This window comes from Prunus avium, chromosome 8 (assembly GCF_965620075.1).
Source record: "Prunus avium chromosome 8, drPruAviu1.hap1.1, whole genome shotgun sequence".
Classification (NCBI taxonomy): domain Eukaryota; kingdom Viridiplantae; phylum Streptophyta; class Magnoliopsida; order Rosales; family Rosaceae; genus Prunus; species Prunus avium.
This window is the reverse complement of record NC_142291.1, coordinates 8547256-8573152: the sequence shown is the minus strand read 5'-3', so window position 1 is coordinate 8573152 and position 25897 is coordinate 8547256. Positions and strand designations below refer to the sequence as shown.

At 40.9% G+C, this 25897-nt stretch overlaps 1 protein-coding gene and 1 pseudogene across 1 annotated transcript; one reads left to right on the top strand and one right to left on the bottom strand.

Annotated features, from left to right (window-relative positions):
* The first annotated feature begins 732 nt into the window (after positions 1-732).
* LOC148291284 (uncharacterized) lies at positions 733-1550 on the top strand (annotated as a pseudogene).
* Positions 1551-15850: 14300 nt separating this feature from the next.
* Positions 15851-16468, bottom strand: LOC148291283 (uncharacterized). Its single transcript, XM_088245747.1, has one exon. The coding sequence runs from the start codon at positions 16466-16468 to the stop codon at positions 15851-15853; it is 618 nt and encodes a 205-aa protein (XP_088101873.1).
* Positions 16469-25897: the final 9429 nt, after the last annotated feature.

Here is a 25897-nt window from a genome sequence, read left to right as displayed (position 1 = left end):
TGTTAATTAACGTTAATTTTATATATCTTTGCAGCCAAGAAGAACACCCGGGGACCTTGTCGCCAGTTGAGTAGGGCGAAGCTCACTCGGGTGACCAACAGTCATATCAACATCAGATACGACGAGCGTCATCGGGCTGCACCTACTGCGGACCAACATAGCTCATTGGCCCACGATGTTGGTTCAGTCATTCGGACCCATTGTCCGATGAAATGGAAGTCTTGGAAGGCCATGCCTAACGAGGTGCAGATGGAGGTGCGTGGACAACTGTCGGTATGTATCCTACCTTTTAATTGTTTTCCCTTCCAATTTTATATATTTCTAGTACTTAATGCATGTAATTAATTTATTGCAGATCAACTACAATTTAGAGAATCTCAATGATGATTTGTTCGGGTACATCGATAGACTGTTTGCGGATAGGTACAAGCAGTGGAAGAGCGACCTGCACCACCATTTTCAGGCATATGATGATCTGCAGGTTGCTCTTCTGGAGGGTTGCCCGAAGGAGCTTGAGGGGCGGGAGGATAGTTGGGAGTGGCTCTGTGGTCATTTTCAGGGGGCAGATTATGTGGTATTTTTTTTATACTAAGTTCAAAATTCTGTTTTCATTTCATTTTCAACTAAAATATTTTATTTTTTGTATAACAGAAGATGGCCAAAGCAAATAAGGGCAATAGGGCGAAGAAGACTCTTCTCCACCATTCAGGTGCCAGGCCCTTCTCCTATAGGATGGAGGCGCGGCGGCAGGTAATAACTATATAATTTTTATTTACTTTTTAATGTATTTAATATTAATTTGTTTTTTTTTGTACTAACAATTTTTTTTTCTCTTGTTCAATTAGGAGGGGTCCAAATTCCCAGAGATTGATGTCTTTGGCGACGTTTATGTTCGACCTGGGAATGAGTTGGCGGAGTCCATTCATGTAAGTAGTCTTTAATTATAATTATTCTCTTACACGTTCAAGTTTCAACTTTATTATATGAATGTTTTAATTAATATTTTATGTTATGTTAAATAGATGACCATGATTGAGAAGAGCCAGTTGGTTCTTCAAGAGTCCGCCTCTCAGCTTCCTCCCCATACGCCGCTCGAGTCCGTGGCTCCTCCACCAGATGCGGGGTTTCAGATCTTGACGGAGGATTTGGATCAGACTCTCGGGAGGCGGCCAAGGACATATTGTTGAGGGATGGGGAATGCCCGGCGGCGGGAACCTAGATCCCGTTCATCGTCCCAGTCAAAGAGTGCTATGACAGCAATGATGGCCCAATTTGAAGCCCGGATGTCCCAGATGGACCAGCTTCAAGCCCGGGTGGCCCAGATGGGCGAGCTTGAAGCAAAGGTGGCCCAGATGGGCAAGCTTGAAGCCCGGATGTCCCAGATGGATTCGTTCTTACAGTCCCTCGCCCAGTCCGGCATTCCCGTACCGTCTTTTGTTTCTCCCTCCACCTCTGAGCCCATCCAACCCGAGCATGGCCATCAAACCTCTGCCCCTGTCCACAATGTCCAGATCGGAGACCAAGTAGATTATCGAACAATGTTTGATTAGTTTTCTATTTTCTTTATGACATTTGAAACATTTTTCTTGTATTTGACTCTATATTATGTTATAACAAAAACTTTCTCTTAATTACATTTTTTTATTGTCATTTCATTTAATTATAAAAATAAATAAACCAAACAAAAATTTCCCCAAAAAGAAAAAAATAATAATTTAATTACTATTTTGCGCGACGAACATATGCCGTGATGTCGTCGCGCAAAATTTTCCACAGGAAAATACAAACCCTTATAATTTAAATGGAGAAACAATATATTTACGTTTGCGCGACGAAAAATGTCGTCCCCTAAAGGCAACGCGACGACGAGAATTTTGTCGCTCTATATTTGTGCGACAATTTTTTTTTCGTCGCGCATAAAGGTGCGCGACAATTCTTATGCCGCCTCTCAAATGTCTGTGCGACGACGGCAAATCGTCGCACTGTTTTGAGCGACGAACACATAATCGTCGCGCAAAATGTTTGCGCGACGAAGTGTAGCCGTCCCAGAACTGTTGGTGCAACGAGCTTGTTGCGCGACGAAATGAGCAATGTTCTGTCGCGCAAGGGCTTTCTTTACGGACTTCGCGCGACTGAGTTTGCGCGACGGTCATTTCGTCGCGCTGTTATTCGAGCGACTACTTTGTACTTTGCGCGACAAATTTGTCTTCGTCGCGCAAACAGTAAAATTTAGTAGTGATATCAACTACTGCAAGATCAGAACTTCATTCTTTCTCTTTTCCTGGTTCAAATTTTCCTTTCTATCTTTTGATTTAATGCAAGAATTGCATAGAAATGAACGAGACATAACAAAAGGACGGCACAAGCTCTAACAACACCAATTCCTTTACACACACACAAATCAAAGCTCTAACTAAAATTTGTTTTGCACATAATAAAAAGTGACCAAAAAAATCAGAAACCGATATGAAAAACTTCTTAATCTCAATTTTTCAAATTGTCATTAAAGGGAAAAAAAAAGGGAAGTGAAAAAAAAGAGAGATGAAAATTGGGGTTGTAGATTATTGGTATATAAAGAAATTGTAATTTTCGTGTATTTGGATATGTTCTTGTATGTGAATCTTTAAATTAATTAATTTTTTTCATAAGAAAAGAAGAGTGAATGTTTCTTTGGTTTGTTAATAAAAAATAGTTATAAATCAGTATTTTAATTACTCTACTATATAGGAAGGGAGATCAAATTCGAATACAAGAGAGTGAATGATTGAGACGGTAGTTTTTCCAGCATCCTGCATTCTTACTGGATTTAAGATGTGACCAAGACAAGGTTCTCGACTCAAGGTATGAGACAAAATATGCTTTCCAAATAGCACACTATATAACATATGTTTCCCTCTTTTCGGCCGGGTTGGCCGATGGAAGGAGTTTTTGGTCCTTCCTCTCTTGAGATGCGTAGGCGTGCTACCTCCAAACCACTTGATGGCTTGGATGGAAAGATTGTGCGAGTGCGTTCACGCTTCTGACTTCTTGATCAAACGATTGATCGACCAAGCAAGGAACCTCCTCTTGGCCTAGGTTCTTTTTCTTCCTTGAGGTCAAGGGTGATTGAGCTTTGTATGACTATTTTTAGGATTTTTGTGATAAGTGCAGCGAATTTAAATGCAATAAACGAAATGACAGAAATGTAAATGCGATTAAGTAGATTAAAGCGATAAAGACTTGAATTAAACTTGAATGTAAAGACAATTGAAATTAAATTGCAAGAATGTAAGCTTACACTAACGAAGAACTTGGATAATCTGAAGAACTTGAAAAGTAAAATCTTAGACTATGAATTGAAAGGTACAGGATAAAAAGATAGATTTTGTGTGTTCAGTTGGAGGTCCTTTTCTCTTCTTCTGATGACCAATTTATAGAGCTTCCTTCAGCTCATGGGTTTGGCCATTAAATGGCCTCAACTAACTTTGATTGAAAATCCTCCCGATGTTAATGCCTTCTGGAGCTCTAGGCATGAACTACCCGATGTCTTGGAAATCTTCCCAATATTAATGCTTTCCGGAGCTCTAGGCATGAACTACCCGATGTCTTGCAAATCTTCCAAATATTAATGCCTTCCTGTCTTTAAACTCCGCTACTTAAAGGAAAACTTTTGCTGGAACTTCTGAACACTTCTTGGATCGAGCTACTCTGACATTTTTTACATTGAGGAACATTTCTTACAACCGAGGATTTTTTATGCAATCCGAGGACCTTTGGCTCAACAGAGGATTTTTTTATGTAATCCGAGGATTTTGGCTCAACGGAGGATTTTTCATGTAGTCCGAGGATCTTTGGCTCGACAAAGGATTTTTCCACTCAACCGCGGATCTTTAAGTTCGTCCGCGGATCTCTCATTCCAACCAAGGATCTTTATTTATAACACATATACATATGATAGTTTTTGTTGGCCAAATAATTCAAACCGTGGGTGGGTGGGTCTAATTATACCAATCATGACATATATATATATATATATATATATATATATATATATATATAAAGTGACTCTAATCATGCAAACACTAAAGCAAAGCTTTAGCCCATCTTCCCCCCATCTTCCCGACACTTTCTCCCCAAATATTATATACTTAGTTTTATATTAAAAATGGTTTGATCAAGTTGCAACCCTTCACCTTGTTTAGCATCTTTTCTCTTCTTTTGCAGAGAATTCCTATGCCCCATTCATCAACTGCATCTGCTCAACTCCAACTTCTCCATAGCCAACCCTGTGCGTAAGCTCCTCCATAGCCAATTAATCCATCAACAGGTAACTCACATGCCAAATTCTTTATCATATTTAAATTTAGACTGATAACAACAGGCCAATTGATGGCCTTTGAATCATTCTCTGATTTTAATGCATTTTTTCCTCTCACATATATAGCCATGGTCTGCATATATATATATATATATAAAACTTGTATATATATATATATATATATAGAAAATTTAAACAAATAGCAATAGGCCAATTGATGGTCTTTGAGTCATCTTCAGCAAATTCCCACGCCATTTATGGTCTGCACATATATATATATATATATATATATATATATATATATAACTTAAACAAATAGCAATAGGCCAATTGATGGCCTTTGAGTCATCTTCAGCAAATTCCCTCGCCATTTATGGTCTGCACATATATATATATATGTATATGTATATATATGTAGGTATATAGATATGAATGAATTCTGCCATGCCATGCAAACATTGCCCCTTCCAGAAAAGTAAACTCAAAGTACTCATTCTATTCATAGAGCAAATTCAATGAATTGGTTTGAGTGTTTCCCAATGTTGTGTAAAACCATAGTGGTCAGAGCCTACTAACTTGTGCCTTTTGCATGCTGAGTGCCGCATGGACCAAATATTTGAATATGTTGTGGCTCAAAACCAATGACAATATTATATTGTTGAAAGCATTCTTACGGGTTGTAATTAATTGATGTGAATTTTTCAACCACACTCAAACATTGCCCCCTCGATTTCTTAGCCTTTAGTTGACAAAAGGGGAAAGGAATCGAAAGTTAGGAATTAGATGTTGGTCTTCATGGATTTATGCCAATCTCTGGCATGTTTTTATCTTGAATTGAGTTAGATTCTAGGGAGGCACTATCCATCAATCTTGTAAGAACTCTTTAGCTCCTAACTTAGGAAACCCAAGGTATTATACATACCGGTTTGCCTTCAAACAATTAATTCCCAGTCAACACTTCTGAAAACCCGAGTAATTCTAGTGTTCTTAGCAATTTTTGCGTTTGCCATTATATGTTTTCTGATCCAGGTATTCTTGATGTTTGTAGGAGGATTATGGCGCCAGACCCAATCACATCTCATTTGGCCAAATTGAAGAAAGCCATGGATGAAAGTCAAAACCAACCCAAGGAATCATTTGCCGTCCGACACCAGGAAAACCTATTTGTTTTGGGCCCTCTTTACTTACTTCAACCGCCGGATGATGTGGTGGTGATTTGGGCTGAACAACATGACGACCAGCCACCCTACAAAATGAAATTTGAATGGTCGAAGACTTGGGAGGGCATTCGACCTATCAAAGGTTGGCCAAAGGTGCCTATTCCCAATGCCGTCACCACTGCTGGAACAAAGTCCAAGGTAAAGAAAAATAATTCTGGCGGCGATCCCAAAAGAGATTGGTATGATTGGTTCAAAGCTCTAGAGCCAAAACTGAAAACCTTCTGGCATAAGATTGGGATTTATGATGCCTTAGTTCTGTGCGCCACCGGGACTTTTTCTTGTGACCGCTCCCTCCTCATAGCAAGTTTATGCTTTTGGTCAAGCTCCACCAACTGCATGAGGCTCCGGTTCGGGATGATGACTCCTACTTTACTTGATTTAGCCACGATTTCCGGCCTCCGACCACATGGAAAGGACTATTCAGCAGCTGACCTTCCAAAATCTACTTCGAAGCTATCCTATAGTAGGACCAACAAATATTTCGGCAACTGGGTCGAAACTTATTTCCGCTTTGCCAAGTCCTCATCTGGAGCTCCGAGGAATGGGGTATCTTATGAGGAACATGTGGCCTTTCTACAGATGTGGTTGTGCAAGTTCTTGACTTGTTCGAAGTCTGGCTAGATTACCCAAGAAGTTCAATCTTTGGCCGAAACTCTTGCAAATGGCGAAATAGTGGCCTTGGGTCCCATCTTCCTGGCATATCTCTATAGAGGCCTTCACCAAATGGTGTCGCCTAAACCCGTGTCATGCAATGTTTCGGGACCAATATGGCTTTTTCAATTATGGCTCCATATTTATTTTCCGGAATTGGGACCATCTGAGGTTACATTCCAGAGTGACACACTTCTAGGCTTGCCAATAGCTCAACTTCTTTTACAAAAGCATCACGTCGAGGATTGCTTCGACTTCTTCTATGAATGTTCAGAAAGGTCGCCTAATGATTTTTCCATCTATCTTGATCGTCGTTACCCAAGCTATTTGGCCATGGATCTTGCCACCCCAGCTACTTTGGAGAACAAAAAAGAACGGCAAGAGCTTTGGGCTAGCATTCTCATCAACCGAGACCTTCCTTATGGTCTTGTGGTGGGCGAAGGAAAACAATATCATTGCGGTTGCGAGATCTATTACCCTGCCGCTGTTGGCCGCCAATTAGGTTTTATCCAAGGCGTTCCAGCTCCCATGATTGACTCTCTCAACCATTTCTCTTCGTGGAGAGTATCTTTCAAGAAAAAGGGTGAGGTGATTTCCCTGGTGAATGATAATCGTGAGTTAGCCGCACCTTTTGTCTTTCCAACTAGGGACCCTCAATTTGGTTTTACTGATTTCTTCAAGTCCTGGTGGGAGAGGATGTCATCCACCTGGTTCTCGTAACCCTTCAAAGCTGAAATTGCAGGGATCTTCCGAGGTTGTCCCTGTTCATCCTCCTACAACCAGTGGAAGAAAGGTAAACTTTTAATCTTCGCTCCATTTCTTTTATATTGACTATAAGTCTTATCAATACTTTGTATCTTTTGCAGCTAGAGCCAAAGAGATGGGGTCGATAGCTCTTGCCAACTCCAGTTCCAATCAAGGCGAGAAGAGGGCACTCTCTTCTGACAGTGGTAAGCCGATTTCTATTGAACTTTAGCCCTTTTATTTATTTATTATTATTTTTTTTTATACCTCCTATATCTTTCAGGGATAGCGGAATATGGGTACCTCTCCAACCATGATATTGAGTTTCCACCAGCCGACAATATTTCACTAACTCAGCCGCGAAAAACAAGAAAGAACCCACATCCTACAAGCTTGGATGTTGAAGACTCAATAAGGTTGGTGGAGCCACCCAACCAATTTCATTCGACTGCGATTGCTCAATCGGCTGTTTCCTCTTCAATTGCTCCAGTGAGTTCATCTCTTACCTCGTGTTTCCTATTTAATTTTTTAGCAAGTTTCTTAACTTGTAGTTTAATATAGGATTCTCACGCTTCCACGCTTGAGCTTGATCTCGGTGGGCTGACTACGACTTCTAGTCATGGACTTGTGGTAAGTTTCCTTTTATCAGTTGGGCTTTTTATACTTCGCCTCATTCTTACATTCCGTGGTATTTTCAGAATGAGGTAGCTATCGATGACATGGAAGGTGTATGCGGGGCCGCCCTAACATTTGGACACTGCACTACTGGGGCCTATCATGAGGCCACTCAGGTAACCTTGAATTTGTAATTTTTTTTTATTCTTTTACAATTTCTCCTGAACCTTTCACCAAAATCCTCGGTCATTCAGGGTACAGGGCTTGGATTTGGCAACACCCCAGCCGCTCAACCAGCTATTGAGATAGAACTTCCAGCTTCTTTGAATTCAATCTCAACCCCACAAAGAAACCCAACTGATAATTTCATGGAGACAGGGACAGAAGGTCGACCTCCTCAGGTTAGTCTCGACACCACTCCACTTGTCCTCGAAAGATTTTGCATTCTTATGAACCACCTTTATATATATATATATATATATATATATATATATATATATATTTTTGCAGGCCGTCGAGGATATCTTTGCCTATCTGGATCAATGGGCTGCCTCAACTTCCAAAAATGATGTTTCAACCCGACCAGCTACCTCATCCTTAAGTTTTGGGATGTTACGAGATCCTGGAGCTGAAGCCTTAGTTCGAGCCTACCTAGATCGAGATTATACTTCTTTTGCTGACGAGACTGAACGAGCTAGACTCAAAACTTCTCTTGATAATTTGGCTGCTTCTGGCTTTTTTCCTGGTCGAATCACAACTAAAGCAATCACTCATCTCTTCGAAGAGGCAGAAAAGAAAATTGTCCGCTATTCTATCGCCCAAGCGGAACTAGAGGCAGGTTGAGCCCTGAAGCATAAGGTTTCTTCGGCCAGCACCGTTATTATGCGGAGGGTCGAATTGGGCCGAAAGAAGCAGCAAGAAGTTCTGAGTATTGATGGAGAGGTGGAACGATCTCGTGACAAAATTAAGCAACTCCAGGATCAAGTTGAGCAAATCCAAAAGCACATTGAGCAACTTGAGGAGACAAGGGACGCTATCATTACTCAGGTTTCCGAGGATGTTCAGGATCATACATCGCTTCAGGCTCAACTCCAACAAGATTCAGAAGTTGTTAGGTGGTTCGGGGAAGACGAGACGAGCTTGCTAGCCATCATAGCAGACGGGAACCGAGCGTGGGAGAACTACATGGGATCCCTCCGTGACTTTTTCCCTAATGCTTAGATTTATGTTAGGCCACTAGTTGGCCTGTTTTATGCTTAGCTAGACTTGTGTCTATTGTCATGCCTTATTTCGCTGGTTTATGTAATTTGATGAACTCTTTGACCGTTGTTCAGCCTATCGTGTGATGACTCTATTTTGTAATGAATGTTATATGATGTTTCTTGGAAAATCTTTTCATTTGTCATACACATTTTCTCATCCTTAGCATGACCATGATGGATCATGTCCCCATCATCTCCCAAGAAGTAGGGTAATATTTTTTCAAATAACGGCCATTGATGGGTGAATCATGGAGACGACCATTCTCATAACTCAACCTATATGCTCCTTTTCCTAAAACTTGGTTGATGAGGAAAGGTCCTTCCCAAGTTGGAGACCATTTACCAAAACTACGATCTCTCGTTCCTAATGGGAGAATAGTTTTCCATACTAAATCTCCAACCCCGAAACTCTTGGCCTTAGTCTTCTTATCATACGCCCTGGCCACCTTTTCTTTTTGGGCCTTTAATTTATCCAAAGCCTCAAGTCGGACTTCGTCAAGATCATCTAGCTCTTGAGCCATCACCTGATTATACTCATCCTTACTCCATTCGGCGTGGCGAGTCACCCTTAAAGATTTTACCGAAATCTCGAGAGGTAAGACGGCGTCATGGCCGTATGTGAGTGCGAATGGCGTCGTCCCTGTGCCAAACCTTTTAGAGGTCCTGTACGCCCAAAGGGTATTGGAGAGGAGAGAATGCCATTCTTTAGGATTTTTCTCAATCATTTTTTCCAAAATACCTTTTATCACTTTGTTGCTGGCCTCAGCTTGACCATTTGATTGAGGATTGTATGGGGTGAACTGAACCATCCTAACTCCCCAATTTTTTGCGGCTGCTTTGACAGCCTCTCCCACAAAAGCTGTTCCTCGGTCAGTCATGATAGATGTTGTGTAGATTCAGCTGCACCAAAATGGATTCAGTTGCATCCTCAACTTGTGATACTCGCAAGTGCACGAGCCGTTCGGTAGTATAGCGTATGTAAGTGCGAGGTCGATCCCACGAGGATTGGTGATTGAATGATCCAATTCAGTTTTCCTATACAAAACAGAAACAAAAACAAAGAACATGAAAGAAGGAAGAAAATAAGAAAGTAACTCAAGCAAATAAGTTCCCAAGTTCAATTTAGATTAATGGATTGATTCTAGCTAAACTATGATTAAGCCATGGTGTGTGGTCATAACCTTGTGTTCCTAATTCCCTAATTTGATCATTTGTTGTCTAACCTAAAATTAAGCATTAGGAACCCATTAAGCATAGAAGAACAATTTAAACAACCAAGTATGTATCTAATCCCTGTTGTCGAATGTCCATACATACTCTTCCTATTCATAGTTCAATTCGAATTAAAGCATGGTGTATACTCTTAATTCAAACCAAGATAGCTAACATGCAAGCCTAAATGGTGATCAATCATTCAAACTAGCATATTAACTTATAAGCATAATGAATAAGAACAAAAACCATAATTGAAACTTGGAAACTAATTCAACTTGAAAACTTAAGAAAAGAATTTACATAACAAAGAAAAATAAATTACAACTAAGAAGCAAAAGGAAAGCTAGAATTGAGAACTAGAAAGCAAAATTAAGAGAATTTGAGGGAGAGAAGGGAAGGGAGCTCTAGAGAAGTGTTTGAGAGCTCCCCCCCTTGGGGTGTGATTACAAACTTGGGAAAGCTCACTATATATAGGCCTAAGGAAGCTGAAAATCTGAATTAAGTATGGCTAATGCATACAACACTTGTTTTATAAAATCTGAAATGGTTGATGCACTTGAATTAGAAAATCTAAATTGGGTGATGCACTTGTATTAGAAAATCTTGAATTGGTTGATGCACTTCACCAATAGATCCCACCAGCAGCCTTAGCTCATCTTCATGTCACCATGACCAAGCTTCCAACCAGAAATGATAGCTCATACCTAGCTCACCATGACCAAGCATCCAACCAGCACATGCTGAGGTCAGCATGACCAGCAACTTCAAGGGCTTACAACTTGGGCTTATCTTAATCAAATTAGGACTTTAAGCACTCGAAATTGAAGTTCAGAATGTCTTCTTTCCAGCCATATGTTATTTGGGCCAATCCAAGGTCGGAGGAAGAAGTTAAGGCCGAAACAAATTGCTAACTCATTTTCCGCGCTGATAAGATCCATCCTGAGCATGGTTCTGTGTTTGCTAGGTAACGGACTCCAGATTTATCCAATGGGGCCGAATGTTGGATATGTTATAGTACACACCAATTGGAACAACTTTCATAAAGAATGTGGCCTCATTAGAGCTATGTAGGTTGTTGAAACAAAGCTTGCAATATGACCTACGGAACTGGACTGGCAGGGGGCTGTAGCCAAAATGAGTTTGTCTTTTAAGCTCTTCATCTATTCATCCAAATTAGGCCTTAACATGCTTGAATTGCATGAATTATGCTCTCTTGCTCTATTTGCCTACAAAACACACAAAGGGAGGCAAATAACTTAGAAATCTAAGAAACTAAGCAAAAGAAGTAAGTAAATAGGGCATGTATATGTATGAAATTATGAGCTTAACACACCCCCAAACTTAGATTTTGCTAGTCCTCGAGCAAAACAAAAGAAAAAAAACAAAAAACAAAAATAAAAATAAAAACAAAACAAGAAGTTAACTAGACCACTTTCGTAGGTAACTCGATTGCATTGAGCGTATGCAACAAGCCTTTAAACCTCTAGGCATCCCTAGTAGGAGGAGTTGTGTCTCCTGAGGGTTTAACAGATACGATACCCACAAACGTTTTTCTAACTCTACAAAACAAAATGGTTAGAAAACTTAATAGATTTGTTAGTCCTTAAGCAAAACAAAACAAAACAAAATACAAAAACGTTAACCTTCCAACCAGACAGAAATTTTAACTTCGTAGACATGGCTCAACAAGGAACAAAACAAGCACTAAGGAAGTTCTAAACATTATTCAAGTGCTACCACAATCTCACAAAAAATCATGCTCAAGGTGTGTGTGTGAAATAGCCATGAAGATACAACTCATGCTTCTCAAACAACGATATGAATTCCTGCAAGAATGAACACAAGTTTGCCAAGCTAAACCAAGATCAATAGGACTTTACTTATGGATGTAATGGGGTTATGGTAATGGTTAGACAAAGAATGGATATGAAAACACAAAGTCTAAGGAGCAAAGTAGAGCATGACATGTAAACAAGATCATGGACGTTTGAAATGTAAGGCACATAAATTGAAAAGCTCACAACACCAGATTTTGCAATTGAATTACTTCACAATTTGATTTTGACATTTACACTCTTTGTATAATATTTGGCCCAATTTTGCGGCTCTTTGCCCTAGATCACCTTGATTTCTCCTTGTATCACCCTAGGGTCGTGACTACATTGGCCACACTTCTTTTCTCTTTTTCTTTTGATTTTTTTTTATAGCTCATTTATTGCCTTGAATACATTACAATCTCAAATACAATCATACTCTACATGTCCCCTAGATGGTAGGATGTTTAATGGATGATAAGGTGAGAGAAAGAAATGGCTAAGTGTTTGAGCACAAAGGGGTTTACAATGGAATATGTATTGTATGGGTTGATGGAGGAAAAAGAAAGAGGCTTAACAAAGATGGCCTAAATCATATCTTAGTTATAACTTAACATTCCAGTGAATCACACAAGCAAAAATGCATACAATTGGGTAAGACATGCAAGAGTTGTATAATCATGGCTAGGTGCATAGAAAGCTCAAGAATAATTATGTGAGACTTAGCTAGCAAAAGAATAAGATTCAGACCTAACATAATGCTTATCAAATTCCTGATAGCCATATTAGAAGTTAGACTCAAGATTTATTATTGGTGTGGGAAGGAAAACTGAAAATGACTCAAAGAAAAGAAACAGAAAAGAAAAACGTGAGGTTTCAAATTGCTGTTTTGCTCAATTTCAACATATAATCTGTTTTGACATGTAACTTTCAAACCACTTGGTCAAATTTAACGTTCTTTATGTCGTTGGATTCAGCATGAAAAAATGAAGAACACAGCGTGGACCAAACATTCAAAACAGTAGCAGAAAAAAAAATTGTAGCAATGAAGAAGCCTACGTTTTCAGACACAAACACAAAAGCTAAAAACTTTCCAGCACCCCCAAACTTAAATGAAACATTGTCCTCAATGTTAAAGCAAAGTAAAGATGATTGAGAACATGTAAATGATAAGGGGAAAAGTTAAGAAGAAGGTTTAGAAAGAAAAAAAAATAAAAATGAATATATAAGCAACTCACGGATGACCAGTTAAGGGCCTCAGAAAACACAGCCAGGGGATCCGGGAAGGTTGGAGGGGTCACAATGGTCCCGCTTAAAACCCAAACTTCTTAGACACCGAAGGTGTCGCCTAAAGAACTCCTAGACACTGTATTGACGGAAGTGCTCACTGGAGTTACCATAAGTCAGCTCATATGAAAAATCTTTTTAAATTTTTAAATTTTTTATTTTTTTAAATTTTTATAAAAAAAAGAAACAGAAATTTAAAATAATAACAAGTAAAGAGAAAGGATTGAAATGCTCCCCCTTGAAGCGATTAGGTCGAGTGTGATGCACTTGGAGGTCGCGACTTCTCCCATTGCTCCACACTTCCCATTCTTATGATTGAGGTTGCCATCTCTCTCCATTTTTATTAAGCTGTCATAAATTGCTAAAACAAACACACAAACTTGAAATGGAATTAAAAGGATTAGGAAATAAAAACTAAAATGAAAAGGAAAATCAACACACATCCAATTCCATGCTTCAAAGCAACAAGCGCCAATGGGTTGTGTAAGCTGGGACTTAAACCCAGTTCTCTTGCTTGTTGGGCAATTGTCCTTTTCTGTTGGACTACAAACACAACTTGTCCATTAACGTCATTAACTTTAAAACTTGAAATTGTTCAGTTAAGAAAAAAAAATAAAGTAGGAAAGCCAAATAGAATCAAACAATGTTACCGATCCCCGGCAACGGCGCCAAAAACTTGTTGTGTAGATTCAGCTGCACCAAAATGGATTCAGTTGCATCCTCAACTTGTGATACTCGCAAGTGCACGAGCCGTTCGGTAGTATAGCGTATGTAAGTGCGAGGTCGATCCCACGAGGATTGGTGATTGAATGATCCAATTCAGTTTTCCTATACAAAACAGAAACAAAAACAAAGAACATGAAAGAAGGAAGAAAATAAGAAAGTAACTCAAGCAAATAAGTTCCCAAGTTCAATTTAGATTAATGGATTGATTCTAGCTAAAGTATGATTAAGCCATGGTGTGTGGTCATAACCTTGTGTTCCTAATTCCCTAATTTGATCATTTGTTGTCTAACCTAAAATTAAGCATTAGGAACCCATTAAGCATAGAAGAACAATTTAAACAACCAAGTATGTATCTAATCCCTGTTGTCGAATGTCCATACATACTCTTCCTATTCATAGTTCAATTCGAATTAAAGCATGGTGTATACTCTTAATTCAAACCAAGATAGCTAACATGCAAGCCTAAATGGTGATCAATCATTCAAACTAGCATATTAACTTATAAGCATAATGAATAAGAACAAAAACCATAATTGAAACTTGGAAACTAATTCAACTTGAAAACTTAAGAAAAGAATTTACATAACAAAGAAAAATAAATTACAACTAAGAAGCAAAAGGAAAGCTAGAATTGAGAACTAGAAAGCAAAATTAAGAGAATTTGAGGGAGAGAAGGGAAGGGAGCTCTAGAGAAGTGTTTGAGAGCTCCCCCCCTTGGGGTGTGATTACAAGCTTGGGAAACCTCACTATATATAGGCCTAAGGAAGCTGAAAATCTGAATTAAGTATGGCTAATGCATACAACACTTGTTTTATAAAATCTGAAATGGTTGATGCACTTGAATTAGAAAATCTAAATTGGGTGAAGCACTTGTATTAGAAAATCTTGAATTGGTTGATGCACTTCACCAATAGATCCCACCAGCAGCCCTAGCTCATCTTCATGTCACCATGACCAAGCTTCCAACCAGAAATGATAGCTCATACCTAGCTCACCATGACCAAGCATCCAACCAGCACATGCTGAGGTCAGCATGACCAGCAACTTCAAGGGCTTACAACTTGGGCTTATCTTAATCAAATTAGGACTTTAAGCACTCGAAATTGAAGTTCAGAATGTCTTCTTTCCAGCCATATGTTATTTGGGCCAATCCAAGGTCGGAGGAAGAAGTTAAGGCCGAAACAAATTGCTAACTCATTTTCCGCGCTGATAAGATCCATCCTGAGCATGGTTCTGTGTTTGCTAGGTAACGGACTCCAGATTTATCCAATGGGGCCGAATTTTGGATATGTTATAGTACACACCAATTGGAACAACTGTCATGAAGAATGTGGCCTCATTAGAGCTATGTAGGTTGTTGAAACAAAGCTTGCAATATGACCTACGGAACTGGACTGGCAGGGGGCTGTAGCCAAAATGAGTTTGTCTTTTAAGCTCTTCATCTATTCATCCAAATTAGGCCTTAACATGCTTGAATTGCATGAATTATGCTCTCTTGCTCTATTTGCCTACAAAACACACAAAGGGAGGCAAATAACTTAGAAATCTAAGAAACTAAGCAAAAGAAGTAAGTAAATAGGGCATGTATATGTATGAAATTATGAGCTTAACAATAGACTCTGGTAATCCGAATCGATGGATGATAGACTTCTCAATAAACTCTATCACCTCAGCTTGGGTAACTTGCTTGGGTGGTACGGCCTCTACCCATTTTGTGAAGAAGTCCGTGGCCACTAAAATGAACTTGTGACCCTTGGATGATTTCGGGTGGATTTGGCCAATCACATCCATCGCCCAACCCTTGAAAGGCCAAGCCTTCACAATAGGATTCATGGGTCCGGCCGGAACATGTTGAACCGGACCATGCCTTTGACAACCTTGGCATGCTTTGGCGTAATCAATGCAATCCTTCAGGATGGTTGGCCAATAATACCCATGCCTCCTTAGCAACCATCTCATCTTGATGCCTGCTTGATGAGCTCCGCATATTCCTTCATGAACCTCAGTCATAACCACCATCTAATCAATCTTTCCCAGACATTTCATGAGTAAGTCGTCAGAGCCAATACGAAAAAGATCTTCATCCCTCAGCACATAGCTTATGGCCCTTTGCCGAACCTGCCGGCAATGCGGACCACTTGAACATTTCAGATACTCCACGATGTCGTGTCTCCAGTCATCTGGAGTTACAGTCAATGCCATCACCTCCATTGGTATTCCTCTTTCAAAAACTGAGGGCAACGATCGTTTTTCAACTTTGAATAACTCCTCAGAAAGCCCTTCAGAGATCGGAACTCCAGAGGCCAATTGGGCCATTGCATTGGCCTGTGAGTTGTGCTCCCTTGGTAGGTGAGCGAGTCTCACTTCATCAAAACCTTCTATTAGTTGGCTGGCCAAGGCATGATAGCCAAGCAATGCTTGCCTGGTTACTTTGTAGTCGTCAGATAGTTGTTTCAGAACCAACATCGAATCCCCCATGATTGACACATTATTTATTCCAAGTTCTCTCAAAATCTCCAACCCAATGATCAAGGCCTCATATTCGGCCTGATTGTTGGTACAATCAAAGTCTAATTGAAATGAATAACGAGTTCGGAATCCTTGGGGTGATTCAATGATGACACCCGCTCCTCCCATATTTGATGTTCGAGATCCGTCGAAATAGAGACGCTATGGGAATAAACTTATCATGTCGACTTTGAAGAAGTCCATATCTTCTATTTCAACACAAGGGTGAGAGGTCAAGAAATCAGCCAAGGCTTGCCCCTTGACGGCCTGCTGAGGTACGTATCGGAAGGTGAATTCTGCCAATGCCATCGTCCATTTTCCAATTCGCCCTCTAATGATTGGCCGAGTGAGCATGTACTTGATCAAATCCGTCTTGGCGATTATGTGCACCGTGGAAGGCAACATATAGTGCTTTAACTTGGTTGCGGTGAAGTATAAGGCTAAACAAAGTTTCTCCACCGGTGAATACTTTCTCTCGGTGGCCGTTAGAATTCGGCTTAGGTAGTACATTGCTTGCTCCTTTTTCTCATCATTCTCTTGGGCCAAAAGACTTCCAATGGAATTTTCTGCGGCCGAAATATATAACTTCAAAGGTCGACCTCGCTTCGGCGGGATTAGCACCGGTGGCTTGGTTAAATACTCTTTGATGGAATCAAATGCCTTTTGATGAACTTCTTGACATCGAAATTTCTCCTCATCCTTGAGTTTTAGCAAAGATGAAAAAGGCTCGACTTTCCCGGCAGAATTAGCTATAAACCTCCGGAGGAAGTTTATTTGGCCTAGCAAACTTTGCAATCCTTTCTTGTTTTTCAGGGGCGGCGCCTCAATGATGGCCTTAGCCTTATTTTTATCAATTTCGATCCCCCTTTGATGTACCAAAAATCCTAGGAAATTCCGGTAGAAACTTCGAAGGCACATTTCTTTGGGTTCATCTTCAATTGATGCTTTCGCATTCTCTCAAAGGCTAACCGAAGGTCATCCAAATGACCTGATCTTGATTCCGACTTCACAACCACATCGTCGATATAAACTTCTAAGTTTTGACCGATCATGTCGTGGAAGATGGCATTCATCGCCCGTTGATATGTGGCTCCGGCATTCTTTAGGCCGAAGGGCATTACGACATACTCAAAGGTTCCAATGGAACCCAGACATCTAAAGGCTGTCTTGTGAATATCTTCTTTGGCTATGAAAATTTGGTTATAGCCAGAGTGTCCATCCATGAAGGATAAAATTTCATGCTTGGCCGCCCCATCAACTAAGAGGTCCGCCATAGGCATGAGATATTCATCTTTGGGAGTTGCGAGATTAAGGTTACGAAAATCAACACAAATTCTTATTGCTCCCGTTTTCTTCTTTACAGGTACAATATTAGAAAGCCACTCCACATATCTTGCTGGCCTAATAAATTTGGCTTTAACAAGCCTTACAATTTCTTCCTTGACTTGTAATTCTACTTCCACCGACATTCGACGAGGTGGCTGCTTGAAGGGCTTGAAATCCTCCGTTGTTGGCAGACGATGCTCAACCAAGTCACGACTTAGTCCAGGCATCTCAGTGTAATCCCAAGCAAAGCAATCCTTAAACTCTCTTAAAAGCTCTTCCATTTTGGCCCGAAGTTCTGGCTCCATCAGACCACTGATGTAGATTGGCCGATGATTGTCTTCCGTCCCTAAGTTGATTTCCAACAAAGGGTTTTGGACTTCCGCCTTCGAATCATCCATCTGACTTGGTGCCAACTCCACTTCGTCAATTTCAAGGGCATCATCTTCAGGGCCTTCGTGGAGGAATTCCACTAAATGAGCAGCGGACCCATGCTCGGCCGCTCTCTCGGCCCAAAAACCATATAGCCGTCTCAAAGTGTCTTCCACCGCAGCTCTTTTCTCTTCCTTCGTTGTTGTATTACTCATTGAGAGAAAAAAAATCAGACATCGTGGGGCGCTCCCCATTTGCTTGGGCATTGTGTGCCCCCAAGTCTATCAACTTCTTGGCCGAGACTCCCGTAGGTCGGCCGTTCATATCTAACCCCGTAAAATAAAGAGGACCAAGATCATCCTCGTAAAACCTGGCCTCCACCGTGTTGGCTGAAGCCATGAAAGGCCGTGAGTCGGCCCGAACCAATTCCACGCTCCCATCCTCGTGCCAAAACTGTAGAGTCTGATGGAGCGAGGAAGGGACACACATATTTCCGTGAATCCAATCTCGACCTAACAACGCGGTAAAGTGAGTCGTTGTTTCCACCACGAAGAAAGCTGTCACTCTAACCTTTTCCCCTACTCTGACTTGGAGTGGGATGATTCCTTTTGATATTGTGGTGTCTAGCCACTTACCGTTGTCTCAGTTGGAATTAGTTCCTCCGAACTTTTCTTCAATTTCCTCATCACCGAGGCTGTGAGGATATTCACCGTGGCTTCCGTATCAACTAGAACTTCGCTCACTGGAACCCCATCAAAGTGAGCATTTATGTATAAATGTTTAAGGTGGGAAGACATCTTCTTGGTGGGCATTTCAAAGCAAACTTTCTCTGGAATTTTCTTCTCCTCACCCGGCATCACTATTTGAGGCTGAGCTACCTCTGCCTTCGGAATTTCCCGAATTGCCTCGATTTCCTTTGGTTCTCCCATCTGAACCATCGACTCAACTTCATCAAATACATCTCCCTCCATGGAGTTTGGTTGACCTGGCTGAGCTTCGAAAAATAGTGGAAGTGTGACCACCATAGCATCGACCTCGTCGAAGTCCCCGTACTTCACCCTGGTCTTACTTGTCTTCAATTCACTACCCAACTTGGTAATCTCTTCCCTACATTCATTAGCTAGTTGCTCCATAGCCTCTTCTGGGAGGTCTTCAAAATACTCGTCATCACCATACTCCTCATTCTCCCCATAAAGTTCTTCATTATCGGCTAGGGCGCCTCCTAGGTTTTCTGAAGCATCTTCGGTCTCTACGTCGGCCGTTGGTTCGGCCTTTTCTTCCACTACGGATGTTTGGACATCGACCATGACTTGGTCCTCCTCCGCTGTCAGCTTATCTTCTGTCGTCTGGGGTTTTCCTCTGACATCCTCGACCATTTCATGGTTATTTTCTTTTTTCTCCTCGACCACGGGTGGTGATACCACTTTAATTGGTGTTTGCCTCCTAGAGGTCGAAGGATTGGCCTTGGGCTTAATCTTTTTAAATTTCTCAACTCTTGATGGCCCATCGCCCAACACCTTCACTGGCCTGCTAGATTCGGCCTTGAGATTGTTTACTTCAAAAGTTCCGGTCAAATGAGCCTCCAACTCCAAGATTGGCTCATCTAAGGTTGTCACCACAACTTGACCATTCACCCATTGTCGGTGTATTTTTCTCTCCTTGGCCGCTGCTGCCTCTAATGAAGCCACAACATCAGCTTTGGCGAACTCCAACTCTTCCAGTCGAAGCTTCTCTCGAAGGTCGACCAATCGGTTAAGTTGGGCTTGCCTCTCGTCCACCCACTCAAACTCTGCTTTACAAGTGGCAGCATATTGTCTTTGAGCCCTTCTTGTCTGAGTTTTTCTCAAGGGTATCGGAGGCAACTTCGAACCTCTACTCCTATACCATTGTCCTGCCTTGGTGTTTGGCATCTTGAAAGTTGGGACACCACTACCATCGGATGGGCGAGGTCTTGACACATATGCCACATCTCGATTCTTTCCTTCTCCCACCAAAACCCACATGCTTCTATTTTTATCTTGGCTTGGGTTCAGCGGATCAACATCTTCATACTTTAGTGGCATCTGATGATTTCTTCTCTTGGGCTGATATCGCAGCCTTTCGTACCTATCTTGGTACTCATGTAATGGTCGTTTATTCGGTCTCATCTCCATCGTGCCCCTTGGGCTATATGGGCCGTAATTCTTGGCCGAACTTTTGATCATATTTCTCCCAGCACTTTTTGGTCTACCTATATGGGCTTGATCCTTGATTGTCTCCTTAGTTGGCTCCCTGGCTGGCTCCTTAGGTTTTGGTAGAACTACCTCCAATGAGACCTCACATTGACATCGGCTGCATAGCACAATAGCCTTGGGAGGTTCTTCCATAATTGGAATTTTCTCATCTAGAGCCTTTGTCACTTCTGGGTACATTTTGGCCTTACCCTTCGCCTTAGGATCCGTCTGGTTCTCCCTTGCTCTTCTCTCAGCTGCTGCTTTTCCGGAGCCACCCAAGTCTAATATTGGTCGAGGTTGATCTGGCCTTGGGAAGTTCGCATTCACCATGTTGGCCTAAGCATTTGGGAATGGATTCTGATCAACACCCATTGTAGCTTTCTCTGGAAATTTCAAGATCTTTCGATCAATGAGATCCTGCACGACATTCCGAAAAACAAAGCAATTGTTAGTCGCGTGAGACCATACATTATGCCATTTGCAAAAAGTCTTGTTTCTAAGTTCATTAGCCGATGGAATATCATGACCATTTGGTAATTTTATCATCTTTTCTTTTAAAAGTTGGTCAAAGCTTAGTTCGGCTTTCGAAATGTCAAAGGTATAGGACTTGGTTCCGACTCCCTTTTGAGAAGTTCCGCTAAACTTAGAAATCTGGACCGTTGTCGGCCTCTGATCCTTGGAGGCTTTGGACAAAACCTTGCATACGCGTGGTTCGCTGACCACAATTTCAGCCAAGTTTATCCCCGCCGATTCTTCTTCCTCTTCTAGGAAGACTTCATCGTCTGCCTCATTCGAGTCCACATTTTCTACATCCACCGCGTGGACAGCCATGGTTCTAGATGTGGAAGGTTTTGGCAGATCTTTATAGAAAGTCGGTCGATTTGTCGGCCGATTCTTTTGTTGTTCCTCCTTTAAAAGAGCTTCATATCGATCCACCCGAAGTAGGAGGTCATAAATATCGCGGAATTCAATACCCTCGAACTTCTTCCGGAGGTCAAGCAACAACCCACCTTGAGCCAATTTTGCAAACTCATGTTCAAGCATGTTGACCGTACATCTAGCCCTTGCTTCTCTGAACTTCCCCAAGTATTCTTGGACTGACTCGTTTGGTCCTTGGCGCATCTTGGCCAAGTCGGCCATTGACACATCTGGCTCCGGCCGATAAAATTGTTCGTGGAAGATTTGCTCCATGGTCTGCCAATTTGGAACAGAATTCTGAGGAAGTTTGACATACCATGAAAAAGTAGCACCCGTGAGGGTGCTCGGGAATAGCCTTAATTTCAAGACCTCGCGATGTCCGATTTCGGGACATTGAGCAGTGAATCGACCAATATGCTCCACGGTCGACTGGAGTCCATCTCCTGAAAATAATGCAAAATCCGGAACTTTGAATCCTCGTGGAAATTCCTCTTGATCAAAATGCTCCGGATATGGCCTCCGGTAGACAGGTCTACCAATTCTTCTAGCATGAGGGACCATATCTTGGATCATCTGCTCGACCGCTGCTAGGTCGATTGCTTGATTTCCTAGTAATGGATTATTCCCACCAAGATTATTCCATCCACTGACTCCGGCGAATTGGTTTATATGAGGCCCAGCGAAATTGGCCCCTGCCCCCTGGTGAACTTGTGGGCGGAATTGGTTGAACTGCGGGAGTCCTTGGAATTGATTGGCCGCCGCGTATGGGTTATTACCCATCGGCAGAACATTGACCGCTGGGGCTGGGTTGCCCCCAGCCGGTGCATTTGGTTGAGGCGGATTCGCCCCAAAGATGTTTGGTTGGGCCTCCACTTGAAGCCCTACCACTGGCACCCCATTTGCGGCATGATTTCCATTTTGGCCATTTTGTTGGCCTAACAATCGATTAAACCTCTCATTGATCTGAGCATTCTGAGTGGCCATGGTTTGAGCCAAGGTTTGAGCAACGGCTTGAGTAATAGTTTGAGCTGCCTCCTACATTCTCGGATTGCTCGACATTTCTATCGTACGGAAGAGTTGTTGGAGTTCCAACGATGTGGCCAGATTGGTCCTTCGGCAGCTTCCATAACATCTTCGACCACCATGTGGTCGAGATTGACGGCCGCATTTCTGCCAAGGCCATTTTGGCCTTGCTGATTGTTCGGAACATCTTGTGGTTGAGAATTCGTAGGAAGTGAACCTGCCATGCTCGACTCCGATTTTGAATGAAGTCTAGACTCTTCAAATTCTTGATCTCTTCTAGGATTCCTCCTAGTATTTACAACCAGACAATTCTTTTGTAGTCCCACCGGGCGTGCCAATTATGTTTCCCTCTTTTCGGCCGGGTAGGCCGATGGAAGGATTTTTTGGTCCTTCTTCTCTTGAGATGCGTAGGCGTGCCACCTCCAAACCACTTGATGGCTTGGATGGAAAGATTGTGCGAGTGTGTTCGCGCTTCTGACTTCTTGATCAAACGATTGATCGACCAAGCAACGAACCTCCTCTTGGCCTAGGTTTTTTTTCTTCCTTGAGGTCAAAGGTGATTGAGCTTTGTATGACTATTTTTAGGATTTTTGTGATACGTGCAGCGAATGTAAATGCAATAAACAAAATGACAGAAATGTAAATGCGATTAAGTAGATTAAAGCGATAAAGACTTGAATTAAACTTAAATGTAAAGACAATTGAAATTAAATTGCAAGAATGTAAGCTTACACTAGGAAAATGAAGAACTTGGATAATCTGAAGAACTTGAAAAGTAAAATCTTAGACTATGAATTGAAAGGTACAGGATAAAAAAATAGATTTTGTGTGTTCAATTGGAGGTCCTTTTCTCTTCTTCTGACGACCAATTTATAGAGCTTCCTTCAGCTCATGGGTTTGGCCATTAAATGGCCTCAACTAACTTTGATTGAAAATCCTCCCGATGTTAATGCCTTCCGGAGCTGTAGGCATGAACTACCCGATGTCTTGGAAATCTTCCCAATATTAATGCTTTCCGGAGCTCTAGGCATGAACTACCCGATGTCTTGGAAATCTTTCAAATATTAATGCCTTCCTGTCTTTAAACTCCGCTACTTGAAGGAAAACTTTTGCTGGAACTTCTGAACACTTCTTGGATCGAGCTACTCTGACATTTTTTACATTGAGGAACATTTCTTACAACCGAGGATTTTTTATGCAATCTGAGGACCTTTGGCTCAACAGAGGATTTTTTTATGTAATCCGAGGATTTTGGCTCAACGGAGGATTTTTCATGTAGTCCGAGGATCTTTGGCTCGACAAAGGATTTTTCCACTCAACCGCGGATCTTTAAGTTCGTCCGTGCATCTCTCATTCCAACCAAGGATCTTTATTTATAACACATATAAATATGATAGTTTTTGTTGGCCAAATAATTCAAACCGTGGGTGGGTGGGTCTAATTATACCAATCATGACATATATATATAAAGTGACTCTAATCATGCAAACACTAAAGCAAAGCTTTAGCCCATCTTCCCCCCATCTTCCCGACACTTTCTCCCCAAATATTATATACTTAGTTTTATATTAAAAAGGGTTTGATCAAGTTGCAACCCTTCACCTTGTTTAGCATCTTTTCTCTTCTTTTGCAGAGAATTCCTACGCCCCATTCATCAACTGCATCTGCTCAACTCCAACTTCCCCATAGCCAACCCTGTTCGTGGGCTCCTCCATAGCCAATTAATCCATCAACAGGTAACTCACTATAACATACCAAATTCTTTATCATATTTAAATTTAGACTGATAACAACAGGCCAATTGATGGCCTTTGAGTCATTCTCAGATTTTAATGCATTTTTTCCTCTCACATATATAGCCATGGTCTGCATATATATATATATATAGAAAACTTGTATATATATATATATATATATATATAACTTAAACAAATAGCAATAGGCCAATTGATGGTCTTTGAGTCATCTTCAGCAAATTCCCACGCCATTTATGGTCTGCATATATATATAACTTAAACAAATAGCAATAGGCCAATTGATGGCCTTTGAGTCATCTTCAGCAAATTCCCTCGCCATTTATGGTCTGCACACACACACACACACACACATATATATATATATGTATATATATATATATATATGTATATATGTATATATATGTATATATGTATATATATGTAGGTATATAGATATGAATGAATTCTATTCAGAGAGCAAATTCAATGAATTGGTCTGGGTGTTTCCCAATGTTGTGTAAAACCATAGTGGTCAGAGCCTACTAACTTGTGCCTTTTGCATGCTGAGTGCCGCATGGACCAAATATTTGAATATGTTGTGTCTCAAAACCAATGACAATATTATATTGTTGAAAGCATTCTTACGGGTTATAATTAATTGATGTGAATTTTTCAACCAAACTCAAACAACATCATATTAATACGTTTAATATAGAATCAATTCCATAGGATTCAGATGGATCAAGAATATGAATTTCATGAACGGAACTCAAATGAATTGAGGAAGTGGATGGTTGGGTTTTTTGAAAAAATTCTTCTAATTTTTCTAAAACATATAAACCAAAGTTCTTGAAAATTATTTTCCAAAAATCCTTTGAAACTCTGGTTCAGAAATTCCTTTGAAAACAAAGTTTCCTCTGATACAATTTTTCAGTCATGCCCCAAAATCGAGACACGTGACAGTGCGTGTACCTTGAGGATCCCGAAAATATAACACCTAAGTCCGAGGATTATACTCCAAAGATTCCCAAAATACGCTAAGCCTTTTTAATTTAAATAAAACATGTTGGATCAAAGTTGTTAATAACAGCGGAAAAATGAGTAAAACATTATATAAACTTTGTTGATGATAAACCAATCCTAGAGGTCAAGGAAGTGCATCATCAATAAAGATTATATAATGTTTTATTCATTTTTTAGGTTGTTTTTAACATTACCAGAAAAGCATGGGAAGCCAATGTCGGTAATAATGATGGGTGCACCTGGAAGCGGCAAGTCCACCTTCTGTGAACATGTCATGCGCTCCTTAATCCGTTGGGTTTAGTGGCGGAGCCAGAATTTCATGGGCAACCCTCTTACAAAATATTTATAAAAGAAATTCAAATTCACAATACCTTCCAAAGTAACCAAAATGACTAAAACATCATACATAATATATATAATGAAATCTTTACACTTTTCTTCTTCTTTTGGTAATCTATAAATTAATCGAAACATCCATTGAACTCAATAGAGAATAATTCAAATTTTCACAAACCCTAACAAACCATTTTTTTTTTTTGGTTCAATGTAATTCTATTCAAATAAAATGAAAGGATTACAAGAGGTGAAGGAATACCGAAACACTAGCAAAACAAACAAACAAACAAAGGGCCAAACAGTAAAGTACATAACAGACAGAAAAGGCCCAAAAACAAAAGCCTAAACTGAAAAACAGAAAACCCTAGATCTGAGCAAAAGCCACAGCCACGCCACCCAAAGACCACCTGCTGCAACACCATCGCAAATCCGCAATCACCGAGAAAGAGTAACTGGTAACAACACATACCAAAGGTCCAGGCGGAAGATGGGGGGGAACTAGCCACCCGCACAAAACGTGCTCCCATAATCCAAGGGACAAGACTCATACCACCCATCTTGGCGAATGTTCCCATACCACCCATCTTGGCGAATGGTCGACGGATGGTAAGCCA

What these genes read in the sequence shown, in the direction of transcription:
- LOC148291283 (XM_088245747.1), bottom strand. Translation starts at nt 16,468, where the DNA reads ATGGGAGGAGCGGGTGTCATCATTGAATCACCCCAAGGATTCCGAACT.